The sequence below is a fragment of the Salvelinus alpinus genome, chromosome 28 (genome assembly GCF_045679555.1).
Source record: "Salvelinus alpinus chromosome 28, SLU_Salpinus.1, whole genome shotgun sequence".
NCBI lineage: Eukaryota > Metazoa > Chordata > Actinopteri > Salmoniformes > Salmonidae > Salvelinus > Salvelinus alpinus.
Genome location: NC_092113.1, coordinates 7163897 through 7183838, shown reverse-complemented (window position 1 = coordinate 7183838; position 19942 = coordinate 7163897). Strand labels below are relative to the sequence as shown.

The following is a 19942-nucleotide window of genomic DNA, read 5'->3' as shown; positions in this document are numbered from 1 at the left end:
GAGTCGTGTTGGCTCGAACCGTTTTCTTGGAGCCCCGTCCAGTGACCAAAAGGCACATGGAGCTGAATGCCTTGGTCTGGGAGGAACGTAGCTCTCTTTCTAAGCCTTAGATACCATTGGAAACTCATGTTGGTAGTACATACAAAGCAGGACATAAAATTATACATAAAATAAAACATGTGCAGCTCTCAATTAACTCTTCCCTCAATATATAGGTGCTAGAAGTTCTAGTTGTTGCATCTAAGTGTAGTCAATGACAAAACATTGTTCTCATGTTGAAAAGGTGCTAGGTCCAGTGTTTAAGAAGTAAGTGGTGAACTTGGTAGATGGTATAACAACATTGCCATGACAGTTTATTAAATGCCTTTCCTACTTTTTCAATAATGTCATGATCTCTTTCAGAGCTCTATCTGAATGAATTCTCACTATGCCATAGAAAGCCTTTTTGGTATAGAAACTCAACTGGTCATAATAAATCATTCTGTTCTCATGGTGGGTGCCAGAAAATGACTGTATATATGAAGGTTGCCGGACTAGGAACACAGGGCTGGTTCAGGCTCATTAGCCAACAGGCCTACAGTCAGGCTAATTTGAGCAGTAGCCTACAGATGTTCACGAAGTCTCAGCGTAGTCGAACTAAGTAGAATTAGAAGTTGACTATGCCTGCTATGCGGGTCGAGACCTTCAAGTTCCTCGGTGTCCGCGTCACTAAGGACATACATGTATCATGGTCTAAACACACCAGCTCAGTCGTGAAGAGGGCACGAACAACGCCTCTTCCCCCTCAGGGTGCTGAAAAGATTTGGCATGGGCCCTCAGATCCTCAAAAAGTTATACAGCTGCACCATTGAGAGCATCTTGACTGGCTGCATCACCGCTTGGTATGTCAACTGCTCAGCATTCGAACTCAAGGCGCAACAGAGGCTACAGAGGGTAGTGCGTACGACCCAGTACAGGCCCCTTACTTTTTTCAATCTTTACTAATAACTTTACTAATAAAGTTTTGTCGCACCTGGACTACTGTTCAGGTGTGACAGGTGTGGCAATTGGCTCAGAACAGGGCAGCACGGCTGGCACTTAAATGTACACGGTGAGCTAACATTAATAATATGCAGGTAAATCTCTCATTGCTTAAAGTGGAGGAGCGATTGACTTCTGTTTAAACTACTAGCACACCAGCTCAGACACCCATTCATACCCCCACAAGACATGCCACAAGAGGTCTCTTCACAGTCCCCAAGTTGGCTCTATGCAGTAACAGACTATGGGAGGCGCACGGTACTGCATAGAGCCATGACTACATGGAACTCTATTCCACATCAAGTAACTGAAGCAAGGAGTAGAATCAAATTTAAAAAAAACAGATAAAAATTCACCTTATGGAACAGCAAGGACTGTGAGGAGAGACACACACAGGCACAAACACACATACACATGAAAAGACACGCACTCTACACACACGTGGATGTTTTATTGTAAATATGTGATAGTGCAGTATTGGCCTGAGGGAACACACTAAATGTATTGGGTAAAGGGTTATGAAATGAAATGTCATGTAATATTTTAAATTGTATATAACTGCCTTAATGTTGCTGGACCCCAGGAAGAGTAGCTGCTCAGCTAATGGGGATCCTTAATAAATACAAATACAAAATCACCGGGGCTGAACTCCTTGCCATCCAGGACCTCTATAGCATGCAGTGACCGAGGGAGGCCAGAGAAATTGCCAAAGACACCAGCCACCAAAGTCATAGACTGTTCTTTCTGCTACTGCACGGAAAGCGGTACCGGAGCACCAAGTCTAGGTCCTAAAGGCTCCTGAACAGCTTCTACACCCAAGCCATAAGACTGCTGGACAGTTCATCAAATGGTTACCCGGACTATTCACATTGATGCCCTTTATTATTTATATATCTTAATTGTTTGGCACTGACTCCCTTGTACTGGCTCCATGCACACTCACTAGACCCTACACACACACTCACATATACTACACTCACACTCCAACACACACACACATGCATATTGACGCAACACATAACACTCACACATAGACACACTTTACATACGCTGCTGCTACTCTGTTTAATATATATCCTGTTTGCCTAGTCACTGTTACCCCTACCTACATGTACATACTGTATTACCTTAATTACCTTCTATCCCTGCACATTGACTGGGTACTGGTACTCCCTGTATAAAGCCTCGTTATTGTATTAATTGTGTTACTATTTCCTTATTTTTTGGGGGGGAGTATTTGTATTACTTTTTAACTCTGCACTGTTTGGGAATGGGCTCGTAATTAAGCATTTCACTGTAAAATCTACAAATGTTATATTCGGGGCATGTGACCAATAAGATTTGATTCGGTAACTGCAAATGTAAACTAACCGCAATGTAAACGGTCCGTGTAATGTAAACTGACGGCACAAACATATCCATGGACATTTTATTTAGCAGTGTTCCCAGACAATGTAAAAAGTTGATTCTGTTAATAAAATCCATTTTGAATTTAGGACACAAGAACAGGGCGACAATGCAGAAACACTCTCTGACGATGAATCAATTTACAAACTACACTGTATATACAACATTATCAAAAATAAATAGCACCAAGCTGCTCAAGTCCTAGATAGAAGCTGGTGCCATTCTTTGCTGACACGAAATTCCCGGTGCCTTATAGTGTGTTTGGCAATCCGGGAGAAAACGTGTCATTGAAGAACATCACCTGTTAGTTCTTGAAGTGTCAACTTAAGCCACACCACGCTGAAAGACACTCACTGAGTCAAGTACACCATGAAGTATTGTTCTCCCTCTGACAGCACTAGAAACAGTCAGATTGTTGGATATTGCAAAACGGGATGGAGACGGAACCCACATCCAGGTGCTGTTCATAGACACAGCTGCATTATGGGTTCCGTTACCATCCTACCCGCCAACGTCACTATTTGAGGATCCCGTTCCCATTTCACAATTTCTTGGGGTGGAGAAAAGAAATTGGTCTATCCTGTTCCATTCACATCTTGAAAAAACTATGTCTGGAGAGAGAGAGAGAGGGAGAGAGAGAGAGAGAGAGAGAGATAAAGAGCCAGAGATAGAGGAAGAGAGAGATAGAGGAAGAGAAAGAGATAGAGGAAGAGAGAGCTATAAATATATATATAGAGAGAGAGAGACAAACGGCACAGGAGGTCACAGTCCATTGAAGGAGGAGCAGATGAAGAGAGTTATAAAAGCAAAGGTTTATGGGAGATATAAGGAAAAGATCGGTTGGCTGTGGAACTTTATTTCTTCCGTCATTTTACTTTAAATCTCACATAGGCTCTGCTACAAATTTACTGGAAGACACCCAGAGAATAGTTAAAAGGGACAGACAGAGAGTGAGAGAGAGACAGAGGGAGAGAGAGAGAGAGCGAGAGGGGGAGAGAGAGAGAAAAAGAGAGGGCAGAAAGCCTATTAATGAGTCATCAGAGGCATACTTTCACTTATTAATTGAAGTCACCTACTCCTCAGGTTTGAGGGGAAAGCTAGTGTTTATCTGATCATTAGAAGAAGAGAACGCAAACAGAAAGGAACAGAAAAACGGTAACTCAAAACAAGAGAACTCCCGAGAGGGGTATTTTGAAGGTAAGCTACATATATAGTGAGAAAGGGTTGAATGAGGTGAATGAGGACAAAAACAGATGGTTAAATAAATGGAAACAAAGTACAGCCCCCCCATAAAATGACATGACGAGTCCCCCTTTTCTGAAAAGAAAGTTACCGTATATGTTTTGCTCAGGTTGCCATCAGCTTGCTCCAACTCGGCTGTCACCCTGCTGTCTGCACTCCTCTATTTATGAGTCTTCACTTCCTCCTAAATACACAAAGACTCGATTTCACTTTCACTTCTGCAGAACAACTGACCATAACTCCTCCTTCGCTCCGTCCCTCCCCCTTTTGCTGTCACAACAACACTTACAATCTCTGATTGCTTTACTACTGTACCATTACCTCCTGCCACTTTCAACTGATTTTTACAGTTGATATACAGTACCAGTCAAAAGTTTGGACACACCTACTCATTCAAGTGTTTTTCTTTATTTTTACTATTTTCTACATTCTATAATAATAGTGAAGACATCAAAACTATGAAATAACACCAGAAATCGTATTTGTCACATACACATGGTTAGCAGATGTTAATGCGAGTGTAGCGAAATGCTTGTGCTTCTAGTTCCGACAATGCAGTAATTTTCAACGAGTAATCTAACCTAACAATTTCACAACAATTACCTTATACACACACAAGTGTCAAGGAATGAATAAGAATATATACATGAAAAAATATATGAATGAGTGATGGTATAGAACGGCATAGGCAAGATGCAGTGGATGGTATAGAGTACAGTATATACATATGAGATGAGTAATGTAGGGTATGTAAACATTATATAAAGTGGCTAGTGATACATTACATCAAGATGGCAAGATGCAGTAGATGGTATAGAGTACAGTATATACATATGAGATGAGTAATGTAGGGTATGTAAACATTTAAAAGTGGCATTGTTTAAAGTGGCTAGTGATACATTACATCAAGATGGCAAGATGCAGTAGATGGTATAGAGTACAGTATATACATATGAGATGAGTAATGTAGGGTATGTAAACATTATATGAAGTGGCATTGTTTAAAGTGGCTAGTGCTACATTTATTACATACATTTTTCCAGTGGCTGGAGTTGAGTCAGTATGTTGGCAGCAGCCACTCAATGTTAGTGATGGCTGTTTAACAGTCTGATGGCCTTGAGATAGAAGCTGTTTTTCAGTCTCTCGGTCCCTGCTTTGATGCACCTGTACTGACCTTGCCTTCTGGATGATAGCGGGTGAACAGGCAGTGGCTCGGGTGGTTGTTGTCCTTGATGATCTTTTTGGCCTTCCTGTGACATCGGGTGGTGTATGTGTCCTGGAGGACAGGTAGTTTGCCCCCGGTGATGTGTTGTGCAGACCTCACTACCCTCTGGAGAGCCTTACGGTTATGGGGGGAGCAGTTGCCGTACCAGGCAGTGATACAGCCAATATGCCCACATATGGAATCATGTAGTAACCAAAAAAGGGTTAAACTAATCAAAATATATTTTTGATTATTCAAAGTAGCCGCCATTTGCCTTGATGACAGCTTTGCCCACTCTTGGCATCCTCTCAACCAGCTTCTCCTGGAATGCTTTTCCAACAGTCTCGAAGGAGTTCCCACATATGCTGAGCAATTGTTGGCTGCTTTTCCTTCACTCTGCAGGTCCAACTCATCCCAAACCATCTCAATTGGGTTGAGGTCGGGTGATTGTGGAGGCCAGGTCATCTGATGCAGCACTCCATCACTATCCTTCTTGTTCAAATAGCATGTACACAGCCTGGAGGTGTGTTGGGTCATTGTCCTGTTGAAAAACCAGATGGGATTGCATATCGCTGCAGAATGCTGTGGTAGCCATACTGGTTAAGTGTGCCTTGAATTCGAAATAAATCACACTGTCACCAGCAAAGCACCCCCACACCATCACACCTCCTCCTCCATGCTTCATGGTGGGAACCACACATGTGGAGATCATCCGTTCACCTACTCTGCGTCTCACAAAGACACAGTGGTTGAGTCCAAATCTCAAATTTGGACTCATCAGACCAAAGGACAGATTTCCACCGGTCTAATGTTCATTGTTCATCTTTCTTGGCCCAAGCAAGTCTCTTCTTATTTGTGTCCTATAGTAGTGGTTTCTTTTCAGCAATTTGACCATGAAGGCCTGATTCACGGAGTCTCCTCTGAACAGTAGATGTTGAGATGTGTCTGTTACTTGAACTCAGAGAAGCATTTATTTGGGCTGCAATTTCTGAGGCTGGTAACTCTAATGAACTTATTCTCTGCCGCAGAGGTAACTCTGGGTCTTCCTTTCCTGTGGCGGTCCTCATGAGAACCATTTTCATCATAGCGCTTGATAGTTTTTGCGACTGCACTTGAAGAAACATTCAAAGTTCTTGATATGTTCCATTTTGACTGACCTTCATGTCTTAAAGTAATGATGGACTGTCGTTTCCTTTTCCTTATTTGAGCTGTTCTTGCCATAATATGGACTTGGTCTTTTACCAAATAGGGCTGTCTTCTGTATACGCATTAAGAAGGAAAGAAATTCCACAAATGAACTTTTAACAAGGCCACCTGTTAATTGAAATACATTCCAGATGACTACCTCATGAAGCTGGTTGAGAGAATGCCAATAGTGTGCAAAGCTTTCATCAAGGCAAAGGGTGGCTACTTTGAAGAATCTCAAATATAAAATATATTTTGATTTGTTTAACACTTTTTTGGTTACTACATGATTCCATGTGTTATTTCATAGTTTTGATGTCTTCACTATTATTCTACAATGTAGAAAATAGTAGTAATAAAGAAAAACCCTGGAATGAGTAGCTGTGTCCAAACTTTTGACTGGTACTGTAAAGTATATTACTTTTTCAACCGATACAATACAAATAGCTGTTACAGTAGTCAAGGTTAAAGTAAGTTTGATGATTCCCTTCTTCAGCCTTGTGGAGTTGCTAATTGAAGACACCAGTCTGTCTGATCGGTGGGACAGGTGTGCATGTGTGGGGCAGGTGTGTGTCCACTGGTGCGTGGCCTGGAAAGTCCGGTGGATTTGGAGGTATACCTGATCCCCCCCCCCAGAGACCTCATTGTCCTCTCCAAAAGAGGATCATGGTTCTGTGTGTCTATCAGACAGGTAGGTTATAAACTCTAAATCACAGAATGAAATACAACACTATTTATTTACACTACATATTATATTGTATCTGTTAAATTAAGAGGTTTTCCATCCCCAACTCTCACCTTACTCCATACAACTTAGATGGCATTTCCCATTAGACCCGAGTTCAAAGACATTTCAAAGTAATTATTTGTATTTATTTTTCTTTGAAAATACATGTAGTTGATATTGGAATGTTTAAATACACTTGGAAGGTATTGGCATGGATTCAAATATACACAGAAGTGCATTTATAAATACAAATACTGAAATACTCCCATGCATTTGAACTCAGGTCTGTTTGGTTCTACAAGTACTTGAAATAATGTATTTGGAAAATAGTTTCAAATAGTAGGATATTTATAGAACATTATCAAAATTGAAGAATTTCATTTCTGACATATTATTTGAAAATACTAAAAGACACAGAATTGTTATTTATTTTTTAAATTACAAATACCCATATATTTCAAACCAGGTCTGTATCTCTACACATGATACACGACCATTCAAATGACCACAATAACAAAAAAACGTGTGGAAAAAAAACATTTTATTTGACTTATTCACCTTTATTCACGTCAATAGGACATGGAAGGCATCTGACAACACCAAAACACTCCATCACAATACTGACGGATAGACAAGACAGACATGCTCTGCTCTCCCTCAGCATAGATAGGGAACAACAGATGGGGAAGACTGATGGTTTAGGCATAATTGACATTTGTGTTAGTGTGTGTGTGAGGGGGGTTGTCAAGTAGTTGGGTGTGCTTTCATGTGCGTACGCTTGAGGAACACAAGTCTGCAGCCCACTACTGTTGTTCTCGTCTTTAGAACAGGCACTTCTCATAACTGCAGGGAGAAAAGACAGTCAGGGAGAAAAAGACAGGGAGAAAAAAAGAGCAGGTTTAACAGATTAATGACCTGGTAACGAATTACCAACATGTTGAATCATGCTGAGATCGGAAAGACCTATAAACAGGTTGAAGTGAGATTTGTTTGGAAAGGGGAACCATTTTAAATCTAGGAGCTTGCAGGCGGTATGTGAAACTGAGATCTTAAGAAAATCCGCTCACCAAGCAAAGAATATATTGCAATGTTAGCTTCTGTGACAGCACCGTAGGCTCGTCAACACTGCCTAGTTAGATCACATCAGTAAGTACCTGTGCAGGCTGTGGACTCCTCCCTCCATCTGAGCCGATGTCGTCCTCCTCTCAAACTTCAGATCCCCAGAATACATCATGGCTCTGCACGGGAAAGACAAATAGTGTTACACGGAGCCCCCGAGCTCACACACATGTGCCGGTATCAAAGTAGGTGCACTTTGACAAACATTCAGACGTGTGTGTGTGCGCGTGTGTGTGTACGTGTACCTGAGCTGGGTGAGGCTCTTGGATCCGATGTCTTGACAGGAGTGTTGGATCCCAGCCAGCAGGTAGGGAATAAACTTATGGATAGAGCCCTTATCCTGGACTGCCCCCGACACACCCTGAGCCACCTTGATCTTGTCACACTCACTGCAGAAAGACGGAGGAGGAAACGGGTAGAGAGAGAGAGAAAGAGGACGGGTCAGCTATGTGTTATTTGTCTTTTGAGTGACTGCCTGCTGCAGAGCTAGTTGCCCCTGGGTCGTAGCAATTGATTAGCGCACACCGTAGCGAAACATGTTGCAAAGGGAAGCAACAAGCGCTTCTTATTGGACAAGTTCAGGTAGTGCCTCCCTGTTTGTCTGTTTTATTTCGTTTGGTGCCTAATGAATACAATCTTAGGGAAAATAAAGATTTGTATTACTAGTGCATTAGTATAACTATGACTCCGTACCTGAAGTATCTGGTCTGGGAGCCCAGGTTCTTGTCCATGGCATCCAATGAGCCCATGCCTCGGTATTTCTTCAGCCTGATGCCGTCAGAGAAGAAGTATTCACCTGGAGCCTCGCTGGTGGCAGCCAGGAGAGAGCCCATCATCACTGGAGAGACAAGGGGAGGAGAGATGAGAGAATGTACCTTTCATGCTTTGAGATGGATTTTTGTGTGTTAGTACATTATTATATCAGTCTCTAAATGTGAGCCTGTAAGTGCTAAAAGTAATGGTTAATGCTATGTGTAACGGCTAATGCTAATTGTGGCTAATGCTATGTGTAACGGCTAATGCTATGTGTAACGGCTAATGCTAATTGTGGCTAATGCTATGTGTAAGGGAAAGGGGGATATCTAGTCAGTTGTACAACTGAAAGCATTCAACTGAAATGTGTCTTCCGCATTTAACCCAAGCCCTCTGAATCAGAGGTGCGGGGGGCTGCCTTAATCGACATCCACGTCTTCAGCGCCCGGGGAACAGTGGGTTAACTGCCTTGCTCAGGGGCAGAACGACAGATTTTTACCTTGTCAGCTCGGGGATTCGATCCAGCAACCCTTCGGTTACTGGCTCAATGCTCTAACCACTTGGCTATCTGCCATAATGGCTAATGCTATGTGTAATGGCTAATGCTATGTGTAATGGCTAATGCTATATTATTGACTAATGAGAGTTGGTGTGTGTATGGGTATTTGAATTGAGCCTGAGACACACCTGTAGATGCCCCAAGTGCCAGGGCTTTGGCGATGTGCCCCACGGTCTGGATGCCTCCATCGGCGATGACTGGCACCCCAAATCGACGGGCGTACTCAGACACCTTGTACACGGCGGTGGCCTGGGGACGCCCACACGCCAACACTGAGACAACAAGGGAAGGAGGACAGGCGTGAACAAAGAACACACACACACACGTAGTGACAATGCTCATGACTGCTTGAGGCCTACTTTGTGTCACTTGGTTCAATTGAGGCTGACAAGTCATGGTGGGGCATATCCAGCCAACCCTTCATATGTAGCCCCCCATCAGAGACAGACTAGACATTAGGCATCCTCACACAGCAGACAGTCTGTCCTCGCCTGCCATTTTATGTTGTAATTTCCTGGTTTATCAAGTGAATTAATCATATCAGTATTATTTTATTTTTGTTGATTTGCTGTGTATTAAACATGGTTTTGGCTTGCTTGAGTGGATCATCTCATAATGAATTGGATTTTATCGTCTGTTTTTCCCTGATAAACGTAATCATTATGAAACTGATTACACAGCAAGCTGACGGGACAGGAAAGACCTTTTGGCATTTAGTAAGATAGGATTTCCCATTCACAAAACATGATTCAACAAGTAGTACACCAAACACACACACAATATTAGGCTACATTAGAGAAACGTGATGTTTATTTGGGAAAATAACATTCATCAAATGAAAAGAAAAACAACTGAAAGCGAGGAAGCCTTAGAAAGGGTTTGAGTTTATATGTTTTGAATCCAGGAAGCACAAGCATCTCTTCAGGAAGCATCTCTTCAGGAAGCATCTCTTCAGGAAGCATCTCTTCAGTAGGTCCTATGATTGAGTGTAGTCTGGCCCAGGAGTGTGAAGGTGAACGGAAAGGCACCGGAGCGACGAACCGCCCTTGCTGTCTCTGCCTGGCCGGTTCCCCTCCCTCCACTGGCATTCTCTGCCTCTAACCCTATTACAGGGGCTGAGTCACTGGCTTACTGGTGCTCTTCCATGCCGTCCCTAGGAGGGGTTCGTGCCGTGGGGGAGAACTTCGTGGGCTATACTCAGCCTTGTCTCAGGGTAGTAAGTTGGTGGTTGAAGATATCTCTCTAGTGGTGTGGGGGCTGTGCTTTGGCAAAGTGGGTGGGGTTATATCCTGCCTGTTTGGCCTTGTCCGGTATCGTCGGACGGGGCCACAGTGTCTCCCGACCCCTCCGGTCTCAGCCTCCAGTATTTATGCTGCAGTAGTTTGTGGCGGGGGGCTAGGGTCAGTCTGTTATATCTGGAGTATTTCTCCTGTCTTATCCAGTGTCCTGTGTGAATTTAAGTATGCTCCCTCTAATTCTCTCTCTCCCTTTTCTCTCTTTTTTACTCTCCCTCTCTTTCTTTCTCTCTTCTCTCGGAGGACCTGAGCCCTAGGACCATGCCCCAGGACTATCTGGCCTGATGACTCCTTGCTGTCCCCAGTCCACCTGCTGCTGCTCCAGTTTCAACTGTTCTGCCTGTGGCTATGGAACACTGGTCTCTAACTCTCTGTCTCTAACTCTCTGTCTCTAACTCTCTGTCTCTAACTCTCTGTCTCTAACTCTGAATGATCGGCTATGAAAAGCCAACTGACATTTACTCCTGAGGTGCTGACCTGTTGCACCCTCGACAACCACTGTGATTATTATTATTATTTGACCCTGCTGGTCATCTATGAGCGTTTGAACATCTTGGCCATGTACTGTTATAATCTCCACCTGGCACAGCCAGAAGAGGACTGTCCACCCCTCAGGCTCCTCTAGGTTTCTTCCTAGGTTCCTGCCTTCCTAGGGAGTTTTTCCTAGCCACCGTGCTTCTACATCTGCATTGATTGCTGGTTGTGGTTTTAGGCTGGGTTTCTGTATAGCACTGTGTGACATCGGCTTGTGTAAAAAGGGCTTAATAAATACACTAGATTGATTGATTATTATGCAGGCTTTTTTCCCTCAACACTAAATATGAGAATTAGCAGATTGGCCTCTTTTCCTCCTTAACGTTTTGTGTGACAGTTAAACATTTTATGTATTTTTTACATTTAACCTTTATTTAACTAGTCAAGTCAGTTAAGAACCAATTCTTATTTACAATGACGGCCTACCCCGGCCAAACCCTAATGACGCTGGGCCAATTATGCTCCGCCCTATGGGACTCCCAATCACGGCCGGATGTGATACAGCCGGGATTCGAACCAGGTACTATAGTGACGCCTCTAGCACTGATATGCAGTGCCTTAGACCGCTGCGCCACTCGGGAGCCCACGTTTCAATGAATCCTGTTACCAGCCGTCAGTTCGGCCGAGAACGTTTTGACGAACTCTTACTCTAAAATGAGTTAATTACTATGTCTGAAGCCCACATCAAAGGAGGAAGTTGAGAAAGTGGAAAATATTATTTTAGCTTCGCGCTCACCTTTTTTTTTGTGATTGATATGCATATCCATGAGCTAACTGGGACTGGAATGAAATTGAGTAAATAATTACCATAAATACTGAATACGAATTGATTAAATTGCAAAGCAGCACTACCAGAAAGCATTTGAAGACATGCATCTTATACCCTCTCCAAAGGAACAATACTATTATGAACAAACAGATAGTAAATCCTAAGTTACAGGTCGGGTTTACAGTATAAGTTACAGTGTTGTTAAGTCAATGACTGTTACATGTGAATGGGGTGTAAGAAGCAATGACATACTGTACGTAGATTCCTTAACGCGTTACAACAGCCAGTCTAATCTGGAGCTAAGGGCTCCCTCCCCACTCCTATATGAAAACATGACCATATGTTGATGTCTAGCTGACAGGGAAAATGTGGTTAAATCCAATCCATGGGACACACACACACACACACAGGTTAATGATTCTCAACAGAGAAAGACATTTAACAGGAAATTGAAAGATGGTGAAAATGTAGTAACAACCTGTAGTAACTGGTATTGCTAAAGACATTGAAATCTGTTCAGGTTCAGCTTGTTTCAGAGGGAAGGTGAACCGCACTACTAAAATACACTTCCTCATATGCATCCACCTTCTACCCCCAAGCCGTAAGACTACTAAACAGTTAGTTAAATAGTTACCCGGACCATCTACATTGATCCTTTTTGCAGTAACGGTGACTACTCAAATATGCTGCCGCTACTGTTTATTAAAATCGGTCACTTTATTCCTAGTTACACTATATGTGCATATCTACCTCAATTACCTCGTACCCCTGCACATTGACTCAGTACTGGTACCCCGTGTATATAGCCAAGTTATTGTTACTCATTGTATATTTATTATTATTATTACGTGTTAAACGTAAAAATTATTTCTCTATTTTCTTTCTCTGCGTTGTTGGTAAGGGCCCGCAAGTAAGCCTTTCACTGTTAGTCTGCACCTGTTGTTTACGAAGCATGTGATGAATACAATTCTATTTGATTTCAAATGTACTGTAAGTTTTAAAACGACGAGGATGTCGAGACAAGGGGCGGTGTGATGTCACGCTGACAGATTAGTCAAGGACAAAAGGACAAGCATCCAAAACCCCCAAAACCAGCTTAGCTACTACTTCTACTGATGCAGAGCCGTTAACCAACCAATGCAGACAGGCTGTGACGGGGGGTAGGCGGGCACAGTGTGGTAGTGGAGCCAATTAGAGAGAAAATGCCCTGCGCAGGGTAGGGGGGCCTGGTGGGAGGGACTTACTGCAGTATCCCGTTACAGTAGTTGGGGTTTTGGGGCTGTGGAGATTTATACCAGGAGCAACACTGAGAGGCGCTAGAGAGACAGACATCACAGGCCGTGTGAAACCAATAGAGCAGAGGTCCACACAACGAAACATGAAATGGAGGTGGTGGGTAAGAGAGGGGAACAAAAAGAAAACAACAAAACGGATACAGAGACAAGGAGATGATAAAGGAAGAGATAGATCGAAAATAAGAAACCAAAAAAAACAGATCATGAAAGATAGAGATAGAATAGCATGATTGAGAGAGGGGAGGATGAGGTGAAAGAGAAACAGAAAATAGAGGGTAAGACTGACAATTGATGGGGGAGTTGCGCGTGATTTCTAAAGGACCTGCCTCCGTGAGAAAGTCCATTGTTATTGTCAGGTTTCAGAGTTTTGATCTGAAACGGTTTGGCTGAAGTTTGAGGATGTTCCACACTCCAGTCCTCCACAGGTGGTCTTATTCAGTTAAATTGCCTGTATTAGAATGTAATATGGCAGCACAAATTGATTCTGCAAAACCCTTCAGCATTCTCTACAGCCAGTGAGGGAGAAGGAAAGAACCTAGAACGAACCCTGTTATGGATGGGACCCTTTGTACAGAATTCTACAGTTGGCGAAAGGGCGATTTCAGTCGTTAGCGGAAAGGTGGCCAGATTGGAGGCTCCCGATTGGGTTACAGCTGCTGCGGGTGAGCGGGAGCTAGGCAGTCTGCCATTGGTCGGACTCACCTTCCTGTGTGATGCAGATGGAGCCACTGCCCATGCCCACTCGCAGGCCGTCCACCCCGGCGTCGATCAGGTTCTTGGCCTGGGCTGCAGTTACCACTGAGACAGACAGGGGGAGACAGAGCGCAACAATGTCACAGGCAGGTGCAGTGCAATCATGAAATGAGGGCAGTTCTGAGAACGCAGCATTTCTTGCTCGCTCTTTCTGTGTGTGTGTGTGTGTGTGTGTGTGTGTGTGTGTGTGTGTGTGTGTGTGTGTGTGTGTGTGTGTGTGTGTGTGTGTGTGTATATATATATATTTGTGTGTAACACTCACCATTGCCTCCAATGACCTGAAGCTGTGGGTATTTCTCTTTGATGTACTTAATCATGTTGATTTGGAAGATCGAGTTCCCTTGAGAGGAGTCCTGAATGAACGAGAGCAACATTAAAGGGGCAATCTGTGATTGCTACAGCGATCTTTAGACTTAATTAATTATATATACACATACATATTGATTCTTGAATAATATAACTTATTCAACTATCGTAACCCATACACATCATTGGTCATACTTAATGATCGTACTCCTTTGTTTGTAAACATTGCAATTGTAAACAAACACTGTCTAGCCACAAAACATGGTTAAAACTATAATTTGGGTATCATGTATGGTCAGTCCTTGTATCCATAGCTCCGTCTTGAGAAAGGTTACATTTCTCCAACGCCATCCCTCCGCTTTTTACCAAAATAGTGGCAGGGTTGTCCGCTTTGTTATTGTTTGAACAGCAGACTGCCCCTTTAAAGAACAGACTGAAGAAAAAGATGGAGAAAGTATCCATGAAGAGAATAACAAGTAGACGCGGTAGAAGAACCAGGAACCCACTAGTACGACCACATCTACGCCGCTCTGCACCAGCAGGTCCAGTCTGTACTTGTCGTCGTTGTGCGTCCCGATGGCTGCCCCACACAGCAGCTGTTTGCGTGAGTCTTTAGAGGCCAGGGGGAAGTCCCTGTTCTTCTTCAGGTCTGTCCTGGCGATGATGGACACCAGGCAGCCCTCCTTGTTCACTATGGGCAGCTTACCTACACAGAGACATGGCATTTATAACGGGGCCTTTCGGACACACGGGGCATGTTGACGTAGGCTATATGACAGTCTCGTTCATTTTTTTATTTTAACGGTGAACCTTCTCCCCAGGTCCCGCCTCCTCACCTTTCTTACTCCTCTGCAGGATCTCATTGGCCTCTTTCAGTGTCACTCCAGCTGGAGCTACGACAAGGTCCTCAAGCTTTGTCATCACCTGTAGTGGTGAAGGAAGGAGAAAACAAAAGAAGATTAGCATGTACCTTCGGACGCGAGTTAGAGAGTGGCAGGGAAGTCAACTAAACACAATTATACAGGATGTACAAATACCAACTGGGTAAACACCGTAATACGCGTTGAGCCACAACTACCTCGTTGAGTGGCAGCATGTGCTCCTCCTCCTTCAGGAAGTCAATGTCCCGCGAGGAGATGATGCCAACGAGGTGCCCGCCCATGTGGCCGCTGTCTGTGATGGGGATGCCGCAGAAGCCGTGGCGTGCCTTGGCCTGGAACACGTCTGCCACGCGGTCTGTAGGACTCATCACCACCGGGTCTGTGATAAAACCCTGCTCGTACCGCTGGGAGAGAGAGAGGGCAGGAAAGGAAAGAGGCGGGAGAAGAGGGGGAAAAGAGGGAGCAGGGATTGAGGGATGGGGGGGAGCGGAGGGCAGAGAGTGGAGGGAGTCGAGAGAAAGGAATTGGGTAGCAGGCGGAAGAACAAGTGGGGGAGGGGAAAGAGGGACATGGGGAGAGAGGGTAAGGGTATCTATTAGGCTCAGCAAATCTACAGGGTATTTAAAAAGCATACCAGAGCGCATGAGCGATAGATGAAAAATGAAATAGGAGAAGAGAGAGAAAATGATTGCTTCCTGTTCTAGCGGGAACACTACAGTGAAACAGTTCCAACTAGGTTGGCAGGACGACCAAACCAAAAGACAGCAGACAATAACATGAGTAGCAGAGACACGCACACACAAAAATACACATGTAACAAAACAAAAGAAGAGAAATATGAAGGGAGACGAAGAGTGAAAGAGAGAGAACGTGTAGTAGGGGTCATCACCTTGACCTTGCGGACCTCGTTGGCCTGGAACTCTGGAGTGCAGTTGTGGTGGATGAAGCCTATTCCCCCTGTGAGCTGTAAGACGATTAGAAGAACATGTTTACTTGCCAGTTTGTGTGTCTGTGTGTGTGTGTGTGTGTGTGTGTTTGTGAGAGAGAATGTAAGGATTTATGCAGAACAACTAGTTTCAAGTGAATTCTTGGCATTTGTTTTGCAGTGAAGACTATGTGATGTTTCCACTGCAATGTTTGCCTCTGGGGGGGAGGGGGCTTTACAAAACAACCATCTTAGGTTACTATTTTAAGTGACACATAATTGCAGCTGTTGTAGTCACTTCAACATACCCTGGGAGAAGGTACTGGTTGTTTTCCAATAGCTGTTGATGTTTCTGCTATCAGCTGTTTTATAGGGTGGGGGGGGGGGGGGTTTGTTGCTTTGTGATCTCATGTCATCATGTGATCGGTCTGAGACAGCAAATACGTTTTTTTGTATTCCTTGTTGCTTCCTTGGTAACTGTGCCAACAACTGCGAAGAAGATTGTCGTCACGATTATCGATCATCGTGTTTTTTTTTTTTTTAACGACAGTTAGCCTAACACTGCTGTTCACTTCGTGTTTTGCTGAGTCGACTTTGAACTATAACCTTCCATTATGTCACCATGCTAAAGTGTGTATGTTTACAGCAGACTTACTGCCATGGCAATGGCCAGCGCTGACTCTGTGACGGTGTCCATGGGGGAGGATACAAAAGGCGTTTTCATGGTGATCTGCTTCGTCAGGGCTGAAGTCAAATCCTGCAGAGGACACAAACCAGTTACTACAAGTTACTACTTGTAACGAACACCTGTCGTAGACACAAACACACCTTTCACGGCGCTCGGTTGCCAATCAAGATTACAATGGGAAGGTCTTCCTTGTAATCTTAAATGGAATCTTCGGTCGTATTCACTAGGCAACAAACGGAAGAAAACGGACTGAAAAGGGACGACCTGAACTTATCCAATAAGAAACATTGCAAAATGTTTTGCTATGGCGTGCACTAATGAATATGACACCAGGTCATGGAGGGTCAGAAGCCCTAATGGTTCCACTCACCACCTGTTCCGATGTGAAGTCAATGTACCCTGGGAGAATCAGGAAGTCACTGTGAGAGAGAAAAGAGAAAGAGAGAAAAGAGAAAGAGAAAGAGAAAGAGAAAGAGAGAGAGAGAGAGAGAAGAGACAGGCTTCACATGCTGCATACAATCTAACAATGATTCTCACACACATATGCAATTTCACACATTTGTGTCTCAGAATGTACAGTAAGGTGTTACAATATCACACGTGGGGCGGCCAAATGTGAATTTCCTTCTTCAGCTGGTTAATAAAGTAATTTTCTTTCCAATTGTTATTATTTTTTTATTATTATTATTATTTAAAAAATTCACTGACAGTGGGCATATCAAATTCTACGATATCTTTCGACAGCACTTGAGTGGGACTGCAAAAGTTCAGCGTTTGATCATCTGAGCAATTTGAGCTATCCGGAACTTGACGTGGGACTAACTGATATCTGATGCATGTGACGAGCAGGCAAACCGTGTCCTGTGTTGTTACACGTTAGCGCTGACTGTCAACACGTTCCTGAAGGTCCCGAGAAGTGATGCAAGTATGACTAAGTCACTTTGGATAAAATAGTCTGCTAAATGGCATATATTATTACAATCATATGTTTCCAAGCACACCGTCTGTCTGGTACTAACTGGTTGAGATTTTGAAACAGCCGGTTGCACAAGCGCCTTCACTTTGAAGTATACCAGTACTAAGTAGGCCCATGTTTCTAGGAGGAGACTACTTGGCCTATATTAAGCATGGAATGCGCAGAATGAGATATGATGGTAACTTCACTGAAGAGTAGACAAGAGATGAGGCCAAAGACGTGTATAAACTCTCCTTGGATGAGGTACTGTGGCAAATTAACTATACTTCTGCCTAACAACTACTTATTGGTCATGCCAATACAGTCATATTCTATAATATCTTGACATGGAGGTGCCTTCGGGTTGTCATAATTAGCTACATCGTCACAAGGAATGTCATGCCTGGTATTCCTAATTCAACTGCTGGAAAACTAGTCTACCGACTGCAAACACGAGTTATTGTCGTGTGTGTATGTTTCATAACAGACACTGAAAGTAGGCTTATTATTCATGAATACACCCTCTGGATGATAGAGGAACGTTCAAATCACAGGCTTGCATAGCTGAAGATAGCCAGGCCTATCCAGAACCTCATATGCATATACTTCTTTCAGATATTATTTTTGGTCGATTTGAGTCGATCCCCAAAATAAAATTGTTACTTAACTCGCTGTCATTTGAAAGCCTGAGTTGAGCCGGGAAACCTGAGTCGGTAGACTCATGGCCATGTAGAAATAATTGCATTTAATGCAATGACTCAAAGCACCCAAAGCCCCTGCTTGCACAAATAATAGTGTAGCTAATTTGTCAACGACGAAATATACGGCTGGTTACTAGCTAGCTACAAAGGTTATCCAAGTTAACTAAAGCGAATTGCGATGGATTTCAACAAGCAGCCATGTGACTGCCAAACGTCAATAATTACTTGTAGGTAAGGCCGTCCCCGCAGTTGAAGAGTTGCTGCCCGCAGAGTCCATCATCGGGCACGTAACCAGTCTGTCCACTGATCAGGTAGTCCGCCATTATACAATTTATGTATCTACGTTAGTGTTTTATTAGTCACGTTGGTGCTAAACAGACAACGGCCCAAGAGACCGATAACTTTCTTCGTTTCTTCGCTCCACTCCGAACGTCAGTTACGATCGGCGATCTGTCAGTCAGCTGTGGCGTGGTGCGACCGTGCGCTCTGTCTCTTGTCAAGAAGACCCTTTCCTGGTTATAAAAATGACATGTAATGCATTCACGACTGTAGAACATTTACCGAACTGCCCTCTAATCTTCGGCCTTCAACGTTATCAAGCTCCTGTCCTGTCTGGAGATACCTCTGGTCCCACACGTTTTCGTCTGACAACCTTTTTCTTCTTCGGGGTTTTATGGCGGTGTGAAACCAATATTAGGTGCATTACCGCCATCTACCGCGCTGGAGTGGGATGGATACTATGGAGATGTTCTAGATTCTGCGCTCTGGTTCAAGGGTTTTCGAACTTTTTAATGTCAGGGACCCCAAAATATTATGAGCCCCTGGGTTAGGACCCCCTATAATGTGTATTTATTTTCGTGAGCAAATCAAGTTCCTGAGAGCTGCATGTAACTTGCAGTTTATGAGCAAAATTCCTGCTATTCTACACATTTTGCCATGGCTCATTCCATGTTCATATTTGAGGAAGGTCAGCTCTACCCTTTTGGGCCCGTAAGTTGGTCAGGTCCGACCAGTTTTGATGTTTGTAGGTTTTAGTGAAGAACGTGATCTGTGGTTTATGCTGCTGGCCAGTTAGGAGATGAACCTGTGTTGTGTTACTCTATCTTATGAGAGCGGTTGAGGCTGTTGTGGCCTATTCGTTTCTGATCGTCTTGAAAGTCCTTCGTGTTATTGCTGATTGAAACCAGCAGGTGGGTGGAGTGACAACCTTTATTTTAACAGTTAAGTTGACTGAGAACACTCATTTTCGGCAATGACCGGGAGAAAAATGACAGGGGAGATTAATGACCCAGTTGGAAGATTAGGATGATTGAGGCCATGACGGTTTGAAGGCCAGAATGGGAATTTAGCCAGGACACCAGAGTTAACACCCATACTCTTAGGATAAGTGGCATGGGATCTTTAGTGACCAGTCAGGACACCCATTTAACATTATCAGAAAGACAGCACCCAACACAGGGCAATGTCCCCAATCACTGCCTTGGGATTTTTTACTTAACCAGAGGAGAGTGCCTCCTACTGAATCTCCAACCCCACTTCCAGCAGCTTCTGGTCTCCCATCCAGGGACCAACTCTGCTTCCAAGGTAAACCAGCAGTGGGATGCAAGGTGATATGCTGCTGCCA

At 43.7% G+C, this 19942-nt stretch overlaps 1 protein-coding gene and 1 long non-coding RNA gene across 4 annotated transcripts; one reads left to right on the top strand and one right to left on the bottom strand.

Annotated features, from left to right (window-relative positions):
• The first annotated feature begins 3240 nt into the window (after positions 1 to 3240).
• LOC139557049 (uncharacterized) lies at positions 3241 to 7626 on the top strand. The gene is made up of 2 exons (XR_011671325.1): positions 3241 to 3624; positions 6555 to 7626. It is a non-coding gene; the product is annotated as an uncharacterized lncRNA (long non-coding RNA).
• Positions 7310 to 18997, bottom strand: LOC139557048 (inosine-5'-monophosphate dehydrogenase 2-like). Of its 3 annotated transcripts, XM_071371369.1 has the most exons (15): positions 18880 to 18997; positions 17033 to 17081; positions 16803 to 16885; positions 16630 to 16731; positions 15939 to 16013; positions 15247 to 15453; positions 15005 to 15092; positions 14675 to 14874; positions 14125 to 14215; positions 13812 to 13907; positions 9345 to 9488; positions 8598 to 8742; positions 8150 to 8293; positions 7940 to 8023; positions 7310 to 7628 (listed from the first exon to the last, which is right to left on the bottom strand). In XM_071371369.1, exons 4-15 carry the CDS (start codon positions 16696 to 16698, stop codon positions 7607 to 7609), a joined length of 1365 nt encoding a protein of 454 aa, XP_071227470.1. In that variant the 5' UTR covers positions 16699 to 16731; positions 16803 to 16885; positions 17033 to 17081; positions 18880 to 18997; the 3' UTR covers positions 7310 to 7606. The 3 variants fall into 3 exon arrangements, with proteins under 3 accessions (XP_071227470.1, XP_071227468.1, XP_071227467.1); XM_071371367.1 differs by lacking the exon at positions 16803 to 16885 and having other exon boundaries at positions 18880 to 18996; XM_071371366.1 differs by lacking the exon at positions 16803 to 16885 and having other exon boundaries at positions 18544 to 18992.
• Positions 18998 to 19942: the final 945 nt, after the last annotated feature.

Coding starts and splice junctions, on each gene's coding strand:
- LOC139557048 (XM_071371366.1), bottom strand. CDS start 18,641: ATGGCGGACTACCTGATCAGTGGACAGACTGGTTACGTGCCCGATGAT. Junction 16,014..16,629: donor CGCTGGCCATTGCCATGGCA/GTAAGTCTGCTG, acceptor ATCGTCTTACAG/CTCACAGGGGGAATAGGCTT. Junction 8,024..8,149: donor AAGAGCCTCACCCAGCTCAG/GTACACGTACAC, acceptor TTTCCCGTGCAG/AGCCATGATGTATTCTGGGG.